This window comes from Staurois parvus, unplaced genomic scaffold (genome assembly GCF_062004578.1).
Source record: "Staurois parvus isolate SC_StPar_1 unplaced genomic scaffold, SC_StPar_1.0 ptg000505l, whole genome shotgun sequence".
In the NCBI taxonomy this organism is placed as follows: Eukaryota; Metazoa; Chordata; class Amphibia; order Anura; family Ranidae; genus Staurois; species Staurois parvus.
In genome coordinates, this window is record NW_028318301.1 from 604,335 (window position 1) to 616,846 (window position 12,512).

General features: G+C 43.2%; 1 protein-coding gene across 2 annotated transcripts in view; it reads right to left on the minus strand.

The window, feature by feature from the left end:
• Positions 1 to 12,512, minus strand: part of LOC149451927 (rho family-interacting cell polarization regulator 1-like) — a 1,274,165-nt gene that overhangs the window by 280,816 nt on the left and 980,837 nt on the right. For both annotated transcript variants that reach the window (XM_089689951.1, XM_089689952.1), the window contains exon 10: positions 9,182 to 9,307. In XM_089689951.1, the coding sequence (XP_089546077.1) occupies positions 9,182 to 9,307 (126 nt within the window). The remainder of the gene's footprint in view (positions 1 to 9,181; positions 9,308 to 12,512) is intronic.

The following is a 12,512-nucleotide window of genomic DNA, read 5'->3' on the forward strand; positions in this document are numbered from 1 at the left end:
AAATGGGAATCTCCAGCGGTAAACAATACCCCTTGAGCGTAGTAGATCCAACAAAGGGCGCAAGTCCTTTCTACATTGTAAGGTAAGATATGAAAGATCTTGAAAAAATTTAATGTCAGCCCCATTAAAGATAACACGTTTGCGATCCCTTGCTCTACGCAATATTTCTTCTTTAAGATGAAAATCGACTAAGCAACAAATTACGTCTCTCGGGGGGTCAGTCTCTCTACCTCTAGGGCGCAGCGCCCTATGGAGGCATTCAAACTCAATAGGAGACTCTCACGGTCTTTCCAGCAGATCATTGAATATGGTTAAGAGCGTTTGGGTGAGTTGATCGGATTCAATTGTTTCAGGGACACCGCATACCCTTAAATTATGACGTCGCCCCCTGTTGTCCAGGTCTTCGATGTGACGATCAAGCTCTCTTAGACGCATAGCATGCATATCTACCAGCGTGCGTATATCGTGAATGGCAAGGTTTTGTGTGATAACTTTATCCTCCACCACTTCAAGCCTTTGGGCTACCGCCTGCATGTCGATATGTAAATCAGAGAGGGTCTCTTTAATATCTGATGCAACCGCTTTCAAATCCTCTATAGTATAAGGTAGGGTATCAAGACGACAGGCTGTGGGTGTTGTGGCTGTATTCCTGCTTTGCGAGTGAGGCGTTTTGTGAAGCGACTGTGTGGGAGAAGCAGGAGCGGAGGCCTCAGCATGTTCTGGTGTCTGAGCTCGGAATAACTCTGGAATGCTGCGATTTGTGGGACCGTTAGGCCGGCGGGGGAATCTGGACCGTGGGGTAGCAGGTCTCCTATCCGCTTTCCTCATAGCAGTGGTGTCTCTCCTTGATAGTATCAAAACTTCCACCTCCTTGTGGAAGGGCTCCTGTAACTAAGCCACCATGTTTTCTGGGCCCAAGCTTGGCCCCTCTGTGCTTATAAACTTATGTGCTACTCTGTAGGACGATCGAGGGCCCCAATGAAGGCCTCAGATTGTATGTGGCAGTCAATGAGTATTGATCCTGGTGTCTGCGCCAACCCTGCAGAGTATTGATTCTCGGGTCCCTCAGGGTACAAGCAAGGGGCCCCTCTGTATTCCCCAGGTGCAGGGCTGCAGGGATTGAAGAGCTTGTTGGCCAGTTGGTGGCTCAGTAAGGCCTATGGTAGTGTGGGAGCCTAGAGGCCTTTATTACAGGCCGCATCCCCTGGTCTGAGTGGGGGGGGTCCGATAGGCCGGGGGGGATTACCCGCTGTTCCGGGCAGGGGGTCTCTGGTCCACAGGAGCCCCCTCCTACCTCCAACCGCTCTCACCCGGCTCCCGGGCGGTAGGGATTTAAGCCGCAGCCGCGGCTTCAGCAGGCCGCAATGGATCGCCGCCGCGGAGGGGGGCGATATTCACCAGGCTCACCTCCGCTGTGCTCCTGCTCGTGATGCGGTGCCTCCACCTGACGCTCCGGGTCCACTGCCGCCTGGATGGCAGCGGATTGTCAGTGTCTCCGCCGGAGCTCCGGGTCATGCGACTCGTCCGGTCACCATCTTGGACACACCCCCCCCCATTTTCTAACTTCAGCTTGTTTAATTAAGCTTGGACAATAAAACCTGGAAGCTGATTGGTTTTTCTGTACTAGATTTTGCACTCTTCAGTTTTAGTATATCTCCCCCAATGTTGTTAATATACATTAGATTCACAAATGAAAACTTTGAAATTAGAAAATGAAAAAACAACTTCTATGCAATCCACTTTTCCATGTCCAAACAATAGTTTGACTGAGATGCCTTATATTTCAGAAGTCAAACAGATACTGTAAGTCCATTGACAGCCAGCAATAGTTGTTCAAACAACATAGGCATTGACAGAAAGGTTTTATTGACATTTATTGCCAAAATCAGAATTAAAATCGACATTTGACTCCTCTGTCATTCGATTATATTGGTCCGATTTTATTGGATGAAAGTGTAAGACCACATGTACAAGGTTTACTGAATAGTAGAAAATAAAACTATTATTAAATAGTGGAGGAGTGAGTTTAAGCTAAACAAAAATTACCTGTGAATCTTAGATATTTTACATGTAATGTCTTTTTAATGGGAAAGGTAGTTCTACTACTAGAAATGTATCTAATGTGACTTTTGAGAGTCCAGGACTTCTGAAAATTGATATTACATCTGGTTTTGTCACCGTGCAGAGAATATTTTTGGCATTTATGTAGTCATTAACCACTTTCTGACCACCTGCAGTACTTGTACTGCGATCGGGCATCAGGTACAGGCACAGTGATGTACTGGTATGTCGTTCTGGCTGCAGGGGTGCCTCCCCCTCTGCTAAGGCTGTGTCCACCAGACACAGTGGAATGTGAATCTCGGTAATCAGAACTCAGTGATCATTTTATCTCTGTGTGATCACATAATCACAATGTTAGCAAATTAACAAAGCTGTTATGAATCAATCAATCATAACAGCTTTGCTTCTCTTCCTGGTGAGCTGTGATTGGCCCACAACTCTCAAATGGTACATGGGCTAATCACAGCACCCTGTACCATATGATTAGCTGTAGCCAATCACAGATCACTAGTATTATGAATTGTTATGAACTTAACCTATTCATGACAATGACGTTTTTTTTTTCGTTTTTTTTTAACCACTTGCCAACCACCCGTCCAAAATGTGTGGCTCTGGGAAAAGTGACGTACCCTTACTTTGCTTTCTATTTCCAGGTGTGGGCAAGCATGTGTGTGCCCCTTCCCCTGTCGGTCCAGGGAGAGAAGAGAGAACACCACACTGAGTTAAAGCACTACATTTAAACACATACACATTATATTAGCACATTTAACCTTTTGATCACCCTTATTAACCCTTTGATAGCCCTGTCACCCAGCCAGTGCCATTGGTACAGTGCCAGTATATAGAATTTTTCACCGATCACTGTAGTACTGCCATTAGCGGCATCAGATAGCATCAGGGTCAGTTAGCTCCCCTCCCAGCCAGAGTCTGCTAGGGTTAGATTTCCCGCACACTATTGCACTCATGCTATAGGTTTCTGATCACCGCCATTGCTAGTATAGTGTTTGTACAGATCAATATATTGATCATGAACAGAACTATACTAGTGCCTTCTTAGTATACAGTAGTGTCCCCAAAAATGCAGGGTTAGCAGGATCAGCCCCGTATGCTGTCAGCACTATCATTTAGCTCCTGCTCTGTTTTTCACAGAAGATCACAACAGTACATCACCACCTAGCCAAATTCAGCTGTTGCCAGAAAATTCACATAGAAACCTATCACAGTCTCCGAATGTAAAACTTTTTTGGGTCTAACCCTCAACATGGGCATTACAAAAAAGAATGAATTGCGGTTATTTTGGTCCACGGACTCTATTCATCATATGCCCATGCTCTCCGCTGTTACATATATGTCCAACAAGGACCAGCAACATACTGGTATGTCGCTGGACTTTTAGTGGTTATACCAGGATGATGCCTGCAGCTACAGGCATCATCCTGGTATCTATTTTTTAGCTGGCAGTCAGATTTCATGTAAAAGCAATCCTAACTGCTACTTAGCTGCTGGATCACTTTTACAAGCAGCGGGAAGGGATGCCCCCCCTTGCTGCCTTACACAGAATGGAACGGCTCCAGTCATTTCTATGGTCTGAGAAACCGGAAGCAATGAGCATTTCATCATTTCAGTTTCAACAGATATAAACAGTGCCATTTTAAAATTGGGAAAGCATCTGATCATATCGATGTTGGTGTGATCAAATGCTTTAAGGGCAGAGGAGAGATCTAAAGTCTAATAGACAGAAAAGAGTACCTGTCACTGCCTATTGCTATCACATGGGATATGTACATTCCCTGTGATAACAATAAAAGTGATAAAAAAATTAAGGGGCAGTGTAAAAATAAAAACGCAAAATAAATAATTACCAAAAAAAAAAATCTCCATGCTCATGCGCAAAGGCAAATGCAAACGTTGGTCCCCTGTCGGTGAAGTATCAGATCAATGGCTATAATATCACTAGACCTCCTGTGTAAATCTAAAGTGATAAAATGTAAAGTCTTTTAAAGCGTTGTCTATGGATATTAAAAATGCATGTAGTTTGTCGCAGTTGCATGGGCATGCACAATTTTAAAGCATGTCATGTTTGGCATCTATTTACTCGGTGTAACATCATCTTTTACATATTATCAAACAACTGGGCAATATATTGTGTTTTTGTGCATTAAAATATAAAAAAGTGTATCTTTTTCCAAAAATTTGCGTTTGAAAAATCACTGTGCAAATACTGTGTGACAAACATTTTCAACACCCACCATTTTATACTCTAGGGCCTCTGCTGTATAACAATATATAATATTTGGGGCTTCAAAGTAATTTTCTAGCAAAAAAAAATCTGTTTTTCATGTAAACAAAAAGTGGTTAGAATGGTGAGTATTTTGCAGATCTCATTTGTTGCCACAAGTTTTTGGAAAATGTATTGCCCTGACATTTTAGCAGCTCAAGAAATGTGTTAGAAAGTAAAAGCTGCGTAATTTCCAATATATATATATATATATATATATATATACACCATAGTTTGTAGATGCTATAACTTTCAAATAAACCAATTCATTATATCATAAAAAAATAAAAAAACGTGGTGGTGATCATATACCACTAAAAGAAAGCTCTATTTGTGTGGTGTGAAAAATGGACATTTAGTTTGGGTACAGTGTTTCATGACCACGCAATTACCAGCTGAAATAGCACAGTGCCAATAGCAAAAAATGGCCTGGTAGCAAGGCTACTGTGTAACAATGGACAATTTCTACACCTCTCCAGAACTTTACGAGGTTTTTTTGCAGCACAAACCGGATGCCTATGGAACCGTTAGGGCTAACCGGCGCAATCTCCCACCAATGTTTGGAAAAAGCAAACTGTCCAGTCCCTCACCAGACAACCCACAGGGGTTCCTGAACCACTCTGCATCCCTTACGACTTGCTTCCCATTTTAATTTGATTATACATTTCTTTGTGAGTATTTTACTATTAATAAATCCCATTTTTAAGGTAATGCACTAGGCCAGTGCGCCCTCTCTTTGTTTTCTATATACAGTTCTAGATTCTACAGTTTGGATTTCCCTGCTCCGTTGAGGGTAGCAAGGCCTGCATTTCTCTAACTCATGTGGGGATACCAATATTGTGGAGTCCACAGTTCAGTGCAGAAGCACATGCATTCGATTGCTACATTCTTCTTTCTGGAGATATAGTTGCCTGGCAGAAAGGCAAAATGATGGCACTGAGATGGTGGGACAAGAAGGATGTGTGCCATTGAGTAACATTCACAGTGCCTCCACAGTGATGGTACAGTCAAAAGGTGGTAGTTATTGACTACAATAACACCATGGGAGGTGTCGACAGAGCTGACCAAGCTATGACTTTCTATCCAGCAATGAGAAAGCAGCAGGGGAAATACTTAAAAAAAATGTACTTTTAATGCACAAAAACACAATATAATGGCCAATTATTTGGTAAAATATAAAAGATGATTGTATGCCGAGTAAATAGATACCAAACATGACATGCTTTAAAACTGTGCATGCAACGTGCAATGGCGACAAACTGCATATGTTTTTAATTTAGGCTTTAAAAGCCTTTACAAGCTACCATTTTAGATTTACAGAGGAGGTCTAGTGCTAGAATTACGGCTCTTGATCTGATGTTCACGGTGATACCTCACATGCATGGTGCAACTGCTGTTTACATAACTGCACAGGGTCAATGCTCACGCACACAAGTGTGCGCACGCGCGGGGGGGGGGGGTTAAGTTATTTTAATTTTTTTATCCTTTTTACACTGTCCCTTTCAATTTTTCTTTTCTGATCACTTTTAATACTATCACAGGGAATGCAAATATCCCCTATAACTTCAATGGGCATTATCATATATTCTTTTTTGAGAAATCTGGGGTCTATCAGACTCTAGATTTCTCCACTGCCCTTACATTATCTAATCAAACCAAGATTGGTGTGATCAGATGCTTTACCAATTTACAAATGGCGCTGTTTATATCCTGCGAAACTGAAGTGATGAAATGCTCGTAGCTTCCGATTTCTTAGACTATAGAGATGATTGATTGGCCAGAAAAAAAGTGTGGTATGCCCATCAATAGAATATATCGCCCTGCATCCACCCACTTCTACTGGTGGGCACACATTAGGTTGCATGATGCCACATGCACCAATTTCAACGATTGTACAAATGTCTAAATAGTGGCACGCTTGAATAAAAATTGTCCACGTATAAGTGCTACCCCATATGGAAGAAGGATGACATCAAGTCCCAAACTATCTTGCCACAACTCCCCATGTAGTCTGGGCATCCGGGGGGCTCCATGTGACTATTTTTCCCCTCGTAAATCCAAAACTTATAAGTATAGCCTGTTTCCCTCTCACAGGTCTTATACATCTTGACTCCATATCTGGCATGCTTGCTGGGGAGAAATTGTTTGAATGCAAGGGTAGCCAGAAAAATTAATGAGGGACTCATCAATGCAGATATTTTGCTGGGGAGTATAGACATCTGCAAATTTTTAGTTAAGGTGATTCATGATGGGCCGAATCGTGCTCGCCACCGCACCAGCTTGTACAACACTTATGGGATTCGCCACATGGTAACCCTCAACATAGTACATCCTGGTCCTTCACATACCAGCACTTCAGTATTACTTGGTGAAGTGACACTGCAGTGCTGGAATGTGAAAGACCAGGATGTACTAGGCCGCTGGTGCTCGCCAGTTCACCAAAAGGTAGAGCGACACTAGTACTGGCACTCTGCTGCATATGAGAGTCATCACAATTTACCGGCAAGTGCTGACAGAGATCAGGCCTGATTCTGCGAACAATGCGGTTTCGTGTGCAATGTATCAAGAGGCAGTGACCTATTGACATTGCACTTGCTGGGGGAGAAGGGGGGGTGTAAGCGTAGCGGCTGATCCCGCTAAAGCTGCGTTTTTGGGGACACTATACTAATGTGAACGCTGGTATAGTGCTGATCTGATCAAATATATTGATCCGTTCAGACACTATACTAGCAATAGAGGTTTATTGTGTATGAGTGTGTTCCTGGCAATCAAGGGGTTAAATGTGATTACTGGTGTACTGACACTATCTGGGAGGGGCTTGAAAACCACAGGAGCGTGAATCACGTATATGTATACCTGATTTTGCGCACCCGTGCTGCCCTGTAGCAGTATTTCTGCTATAGGGCGGTCAGGAAGCAGCTACAGAAGCGGTTTGCGTTATGGTGCTGTATTATTTTAACTGACAATTGTGCGGTCATGCAACACTGCACCCAAATTAAATTTATGTCCTTTTTTTCTTACAAATTGAGATTTCTTTTGGTGGTATTTGATCGCCTGTGCGTTTTTTATTTTTTGCGGTTTAAAAAAAAAAGGTCCGACAATTTTGAGAAAAAAAAAAAACTATATTTTGCACTTTTTGCTATAAAACATGTCCAGTACAAAAATTTAAAAATCAAATTTCATCATAAATTTAGGCCAAATGTATTCTGCGACATGTCATTGCTAGAAAAAAATCCCAATACGTGTTAATTAATTGGTTTACGTGAAAGTTATAGCGCTTACAAATGGCGGTATAGATACATGATTTTTTAAATTATATTAATAATATCGGTGATCAGCGACTTATGGCAGGACTGTGGAGGACATTCTGACATTGGGGGGAAACTGACTTGGGGTCACTGACAACCCCAGTGACACCAATACAGTGATCAATGCTAAAAAAAAGCACTGACACTATACTAATGGCACTGGGGAGGAAGGGGTTAACAATGAGAGGCAATCAAAGGGTTAACTGTGTGATGGGAGTGTTTTACTAGGGGGCGGGGGGGTGTTTCACTGTAAGCACACTGATCGGGACGGCTGTGCTCAGCCATCCTGATCAGTGTGCCCAAACTGACAGGGTGGAGAGCTGCATTGTAAACAATGCAGCCGTCCTCCCTGTTGGTGTTTGCCGGGTGCCGGCGGGTAATCACTGGCTGGGACCCGGTGATTGACTCCCAGGGCCGCAATTGGGGGCACGGGTAGGGCATGCGCACACCCCCTACCCGTAAATGCAGAATCATGTTTATATACATGATCCTGCACACAGGTGCTGCCTTGTCACAGTATATGTACTGTGGGCGGTCCCCTAGTGGTTAAAGGACTTGTCAAAAACTGCTGCTGTTTTTTTTGTTCAATTAAAAGTATTTTTTTTTAAAGTCTGGCGTCCTATTATTTTCTAAATTTAACCTTTAGTGAATAGGTAGGGGTACAAGAACCCCTTACTTATTCACAAGGGAGGGCAGCATCAGGGTACCTCCTTATTTAAAGGAGTACCCTGATGCTAATGAGCCCCCTGCCCACAGACCCCCACAACCCCCCAGTCAGGGTTGTGGGGAAGAGGCCCTTGACCCCATCGGCATTGGGGACACCGTTACCTGGTAATCCACAGGAAGGGGAGGGTGCTTCATTGCCCCCCCCCCTTTTCCTGGTAAGAATTTAGGGGGGACCCAATGCTTCCCCCCCCACATTTTTTGGGGGGTGGGGTTCCCCTTAAAAGTCCTACCAGGCCTACATGGCCTGGTATGGCTTTTAGGGGGAACCCCGTGCACTTTAAAAAAAAAAAATGTACTGTGAAGTCCCTCCTAACTTTCCTAACAGACCTAAAGGGTCTGGTATGGATTGAAGGGGGAACCCCATGCTGTTTACATTTTTATAAAAAAAAAAAAAAAGTCAGTCCTGCTGCAGCAGGTTCTACAGATTGTACAGATGTGCAACTTTGCAGGTAGTTTAAGGGGACCCACCGGCATGATATTTAAAGGATTTTTTTTTTCACCGATTCATGTCCCCCAGGGCATTACCCGAGTCCCATAGACTTGCACTGCGTTTGAAGTTTGCAGTCGAACGTTCATTAGGTTTGAATGTTTGACCATGAACAGGGGTGTTCGGCTCATCACTGATTGCCACATGTATTGTGAAGGAAAGCACATAGAATGCATGAAGGCACACAACCTGGAGCCTTTACAACCACTTTAAATAAAAAGTTCTGTCAGGAAAAGATTTAAAGGTTCAAACAAAGAGTTAAACAACAGACATGTGCAACACAAAAGCGGAGCAGAACACAATTGTGACCTGTTCAGTTACCTTTATAGTAAGAAATTCTGTAATTTGCGGTAAAAATGCCATGTCTTCACTGTCCCAGATCTGTTTACCATTGACTTCAATGCGGCCCTTCAATTTCCAACGCTGACGGCCATATTTCATAAAAATCTAAAACATATAAATTCAAAGATAACTGCCACCTCCTAGAAGTAATGTGTGCATTTAACATAAGTCCAATAGGAGAAAGGTAATTGTACACAAATTCTGATTCTTTTTACAGCAATTAAATCTATCTGAACAGAAATAGCAGTGTTATTGCTTATGGTTGATATGCTGACTCCCTGGTTTCAATACTTCTGGGAGACTGGCCTGGTAAACGTATTAAAGCCAAAGATGTCAGCATAGCAACCTGGGAATTAGCCTTTGCAAAATGAGTCAGTAATCGCAAAATCTACAGTGAGGAACAGAAGTATTTGAACACCCTGCGATTTTGCAAACTCTCCCACTTAGAACTCATGGAGGGGTCTGAAATTCACATTGTAGGTGCATTCCCACTCTGAGAGACAGAATTCAAAAAAACATTCAAGAAATCGCATTGTATGATTTTTAAAGAATTTATTTGTCTTGCACTGCTGAACATAAGTATTTGAACACCTGAGAAAATCAGTGTTAATATTTGGTACAGAAGCCTTTGTTTGCAATTACAGAAGTCAAACGTTTCCTGTCGTTCTTGACCTGTAGTTCTTGGTTTGCACACACTGCAACAGGGATTTTGGCCCACTCCTCCACACAGATCTCCTCTAGATCTGTCAGGTTTCGGGGCTGTCGTTGAGCAACATGGAGTTTCAGCTCCCTCCAAAGGTGTTCTTTTGGATTTAGGTCTGGAGACTGGCTAGGCCACTCCAGAACCTTGATATGCTTCTTATGGAGCCACTCCTTGGTTATCCTGGCTGTGTGCTTCGGGTTGTTGTCATGTTGGAAGACCCAGCCACGACCCATCTTCAATGCTCTGACTGAGGGAAGGAGGTTGTTGCTCAAAATCTCACAATAAATGGCCCCATTCATCCTCTCCTTAATACAGTGCAGTCGTCCTGTCCCCTTCGCAGAAAAGCACCCCCAAAGCATGATGTTACCACCCCCATGCTTCACAGTAGGGATGGTGTTCTTGGGATGCAACTCATCCTTCTTTTTCCTCCAAACACGACGAGTGAAGTTTAGACCAAAAAGTTTTACTTTGGTCTCATCTGACCACATTACTTTCTCCCATGCCTCCTCTGGATCATCCAGATGGTCATTGGCAAACTTCAGACGGGCCTGGACATGATAACTTGAGCAGGGGAACCTTCTGTGCAATGCATGATTTGAAACCATGGCGGCATAGTGTTCTACCGACAGTGACCTTTGAAACTGTGGTCCCAGCTCTCTTCATGTCATTGACCAGCTCCTCCCTTGTAGTTCTGGGCTGATTCCATACCTTTCTTATCATCAGTGATACCCCACGAGGTGAGATCTTGCATGGAGCCCCAGTCCGAGGGAGACTGAGAGTCGTCTTTAGCCTCTTCCATTTTCTAACAATTGCTCCAACAGTTGATCTATTTTCACTAAGATGCTTGGCAATTGCCCCGTAGCCCTTTCCAGCCTTGACAGCTCTTTGGTCTTGCCCATGGTAGTAGTTGGTGTCTCACTGACTGTGGAGTGGACAGGTGTCTTTAAAGAGCTCAGACAGGTGCTACTAAGTTAGATTAATAAGTAGAGTAGAGGTGGACTTTTTAACAGGTCTTTGAGAGCCAGAATTCTTGCGGTTTCTTAGGTGTTCAAATACTTATGTTCAGCAGTGCAAGACAAATACATTCTTTAAAAATCAAACAATGTGATTTCTAAGTGGGAGAACTTGTAAAATCGCAGGGTGTTCAAATACTTCTGTTTCTCACTGTATATTGCTTTTGTGACAAGTTTTCTTTAACGATTGCATGCAAAATTTACTCTCATTACGGTTTATTAAAAACAAATAACATAAAAATTGATCAATGTGAATGTCTTTAAGTTTGGGACCTATTACAAAATGCTGTGCCATATTATCCACAAAAATAATGAGTCATTAACCCCGAAATAGGTTCACATATACCAGTGGTTCTCAACCTTTCTAATGCCGCGACCCCTTAATGCAGTTCCTCATGTTGTGGTGACTCCCAACCATTAAATTATTTTCGTTGCTACGTCATAACTGTAATTTTGCTAGCAAACCTGTGTAAAGCGCTTGCAATCGCTGGGGATTTTCTTCTGACACCACACCCACCTGTCTGACGAACAGCAATGAAAGCAGTCAATCACAACAGTCTAATCCCCCCCCCCCCAAAAAAAAAATCATTGGTGGCTCAGTCCCCCCCAAAAAAATAAATAAATCATTGGTGGCTCAGTGTATCACTCCCCATACAAAATATATTGATCAGTGGTGGCTCAGTGGGGGATCCCTCCAAACCCATTTTATAACATTGGTGGCAGTGGCTTTGCAGCACCGCGGGCGCCCCTTTACCTAACTGTGGGTAGCGGTGGTGCTGGTACAGTGTCTACCCTCCGAGTGCAGAAAAATCATCAGACCCGACTTACCAGCCCGGGCATCCAGCTCCTTCAAACACAGGAAGATATGACATCACTTCCTGTGCACCAGCATAAGCGTCCGCCCGTCCTCTAAGGTCCGATCTACACACACACAGCACACACAGACAGAGCGGCACTGTGCCGGCTGCTGTCATGAGTCTGACCCCCGAGTCTGGCGACCCCCGGGAAAGGGCCGATCGACCCACAAAGGGGTTGTGAACCACAGGTTGAGAACCGCTGGCATATACAGTATGTAAAATGGCTATTTATATTTGGCACGTTATGTTTAGCAGTTTTGCTACTAGATGGTAATGTTGGGTCAACACTTTTTTAAAGTGGCTCTAAACGCAAAAGGTTTTTTTACCTTACTGCATTCTCCGCATTATGTTTAACCACTAGCATACAGGGCACTTATACCCCCTTCCTGCCCAGGCCAATTTCCAGCTTTCAGCGCTGTTGCACTTTGACAATTGCGCGGTCATGCAACACTGCACTCATATGAAATTTGTATCATTTTTTGAGACAGATAGAGCTTTATTTTGGTGGTATTTAATAACCTCTTGATTTTTTATTTTTCTTAAACCAAAAACCACTGAAAATTTTGAAAAAAAAGTTTCTTAGTTTTTGTTATAAACTTTTGTAAATAAGTGATTTTTCTCCTTCACTGATGTGCGCTAATGAGGCTGTAGTGATGGCCACTGATAGGTGGCACTGATGGGCACTGATGAGGCACTGGTAGGTGGCACTGATGGGCATTGACAGGCAGCACTCATAT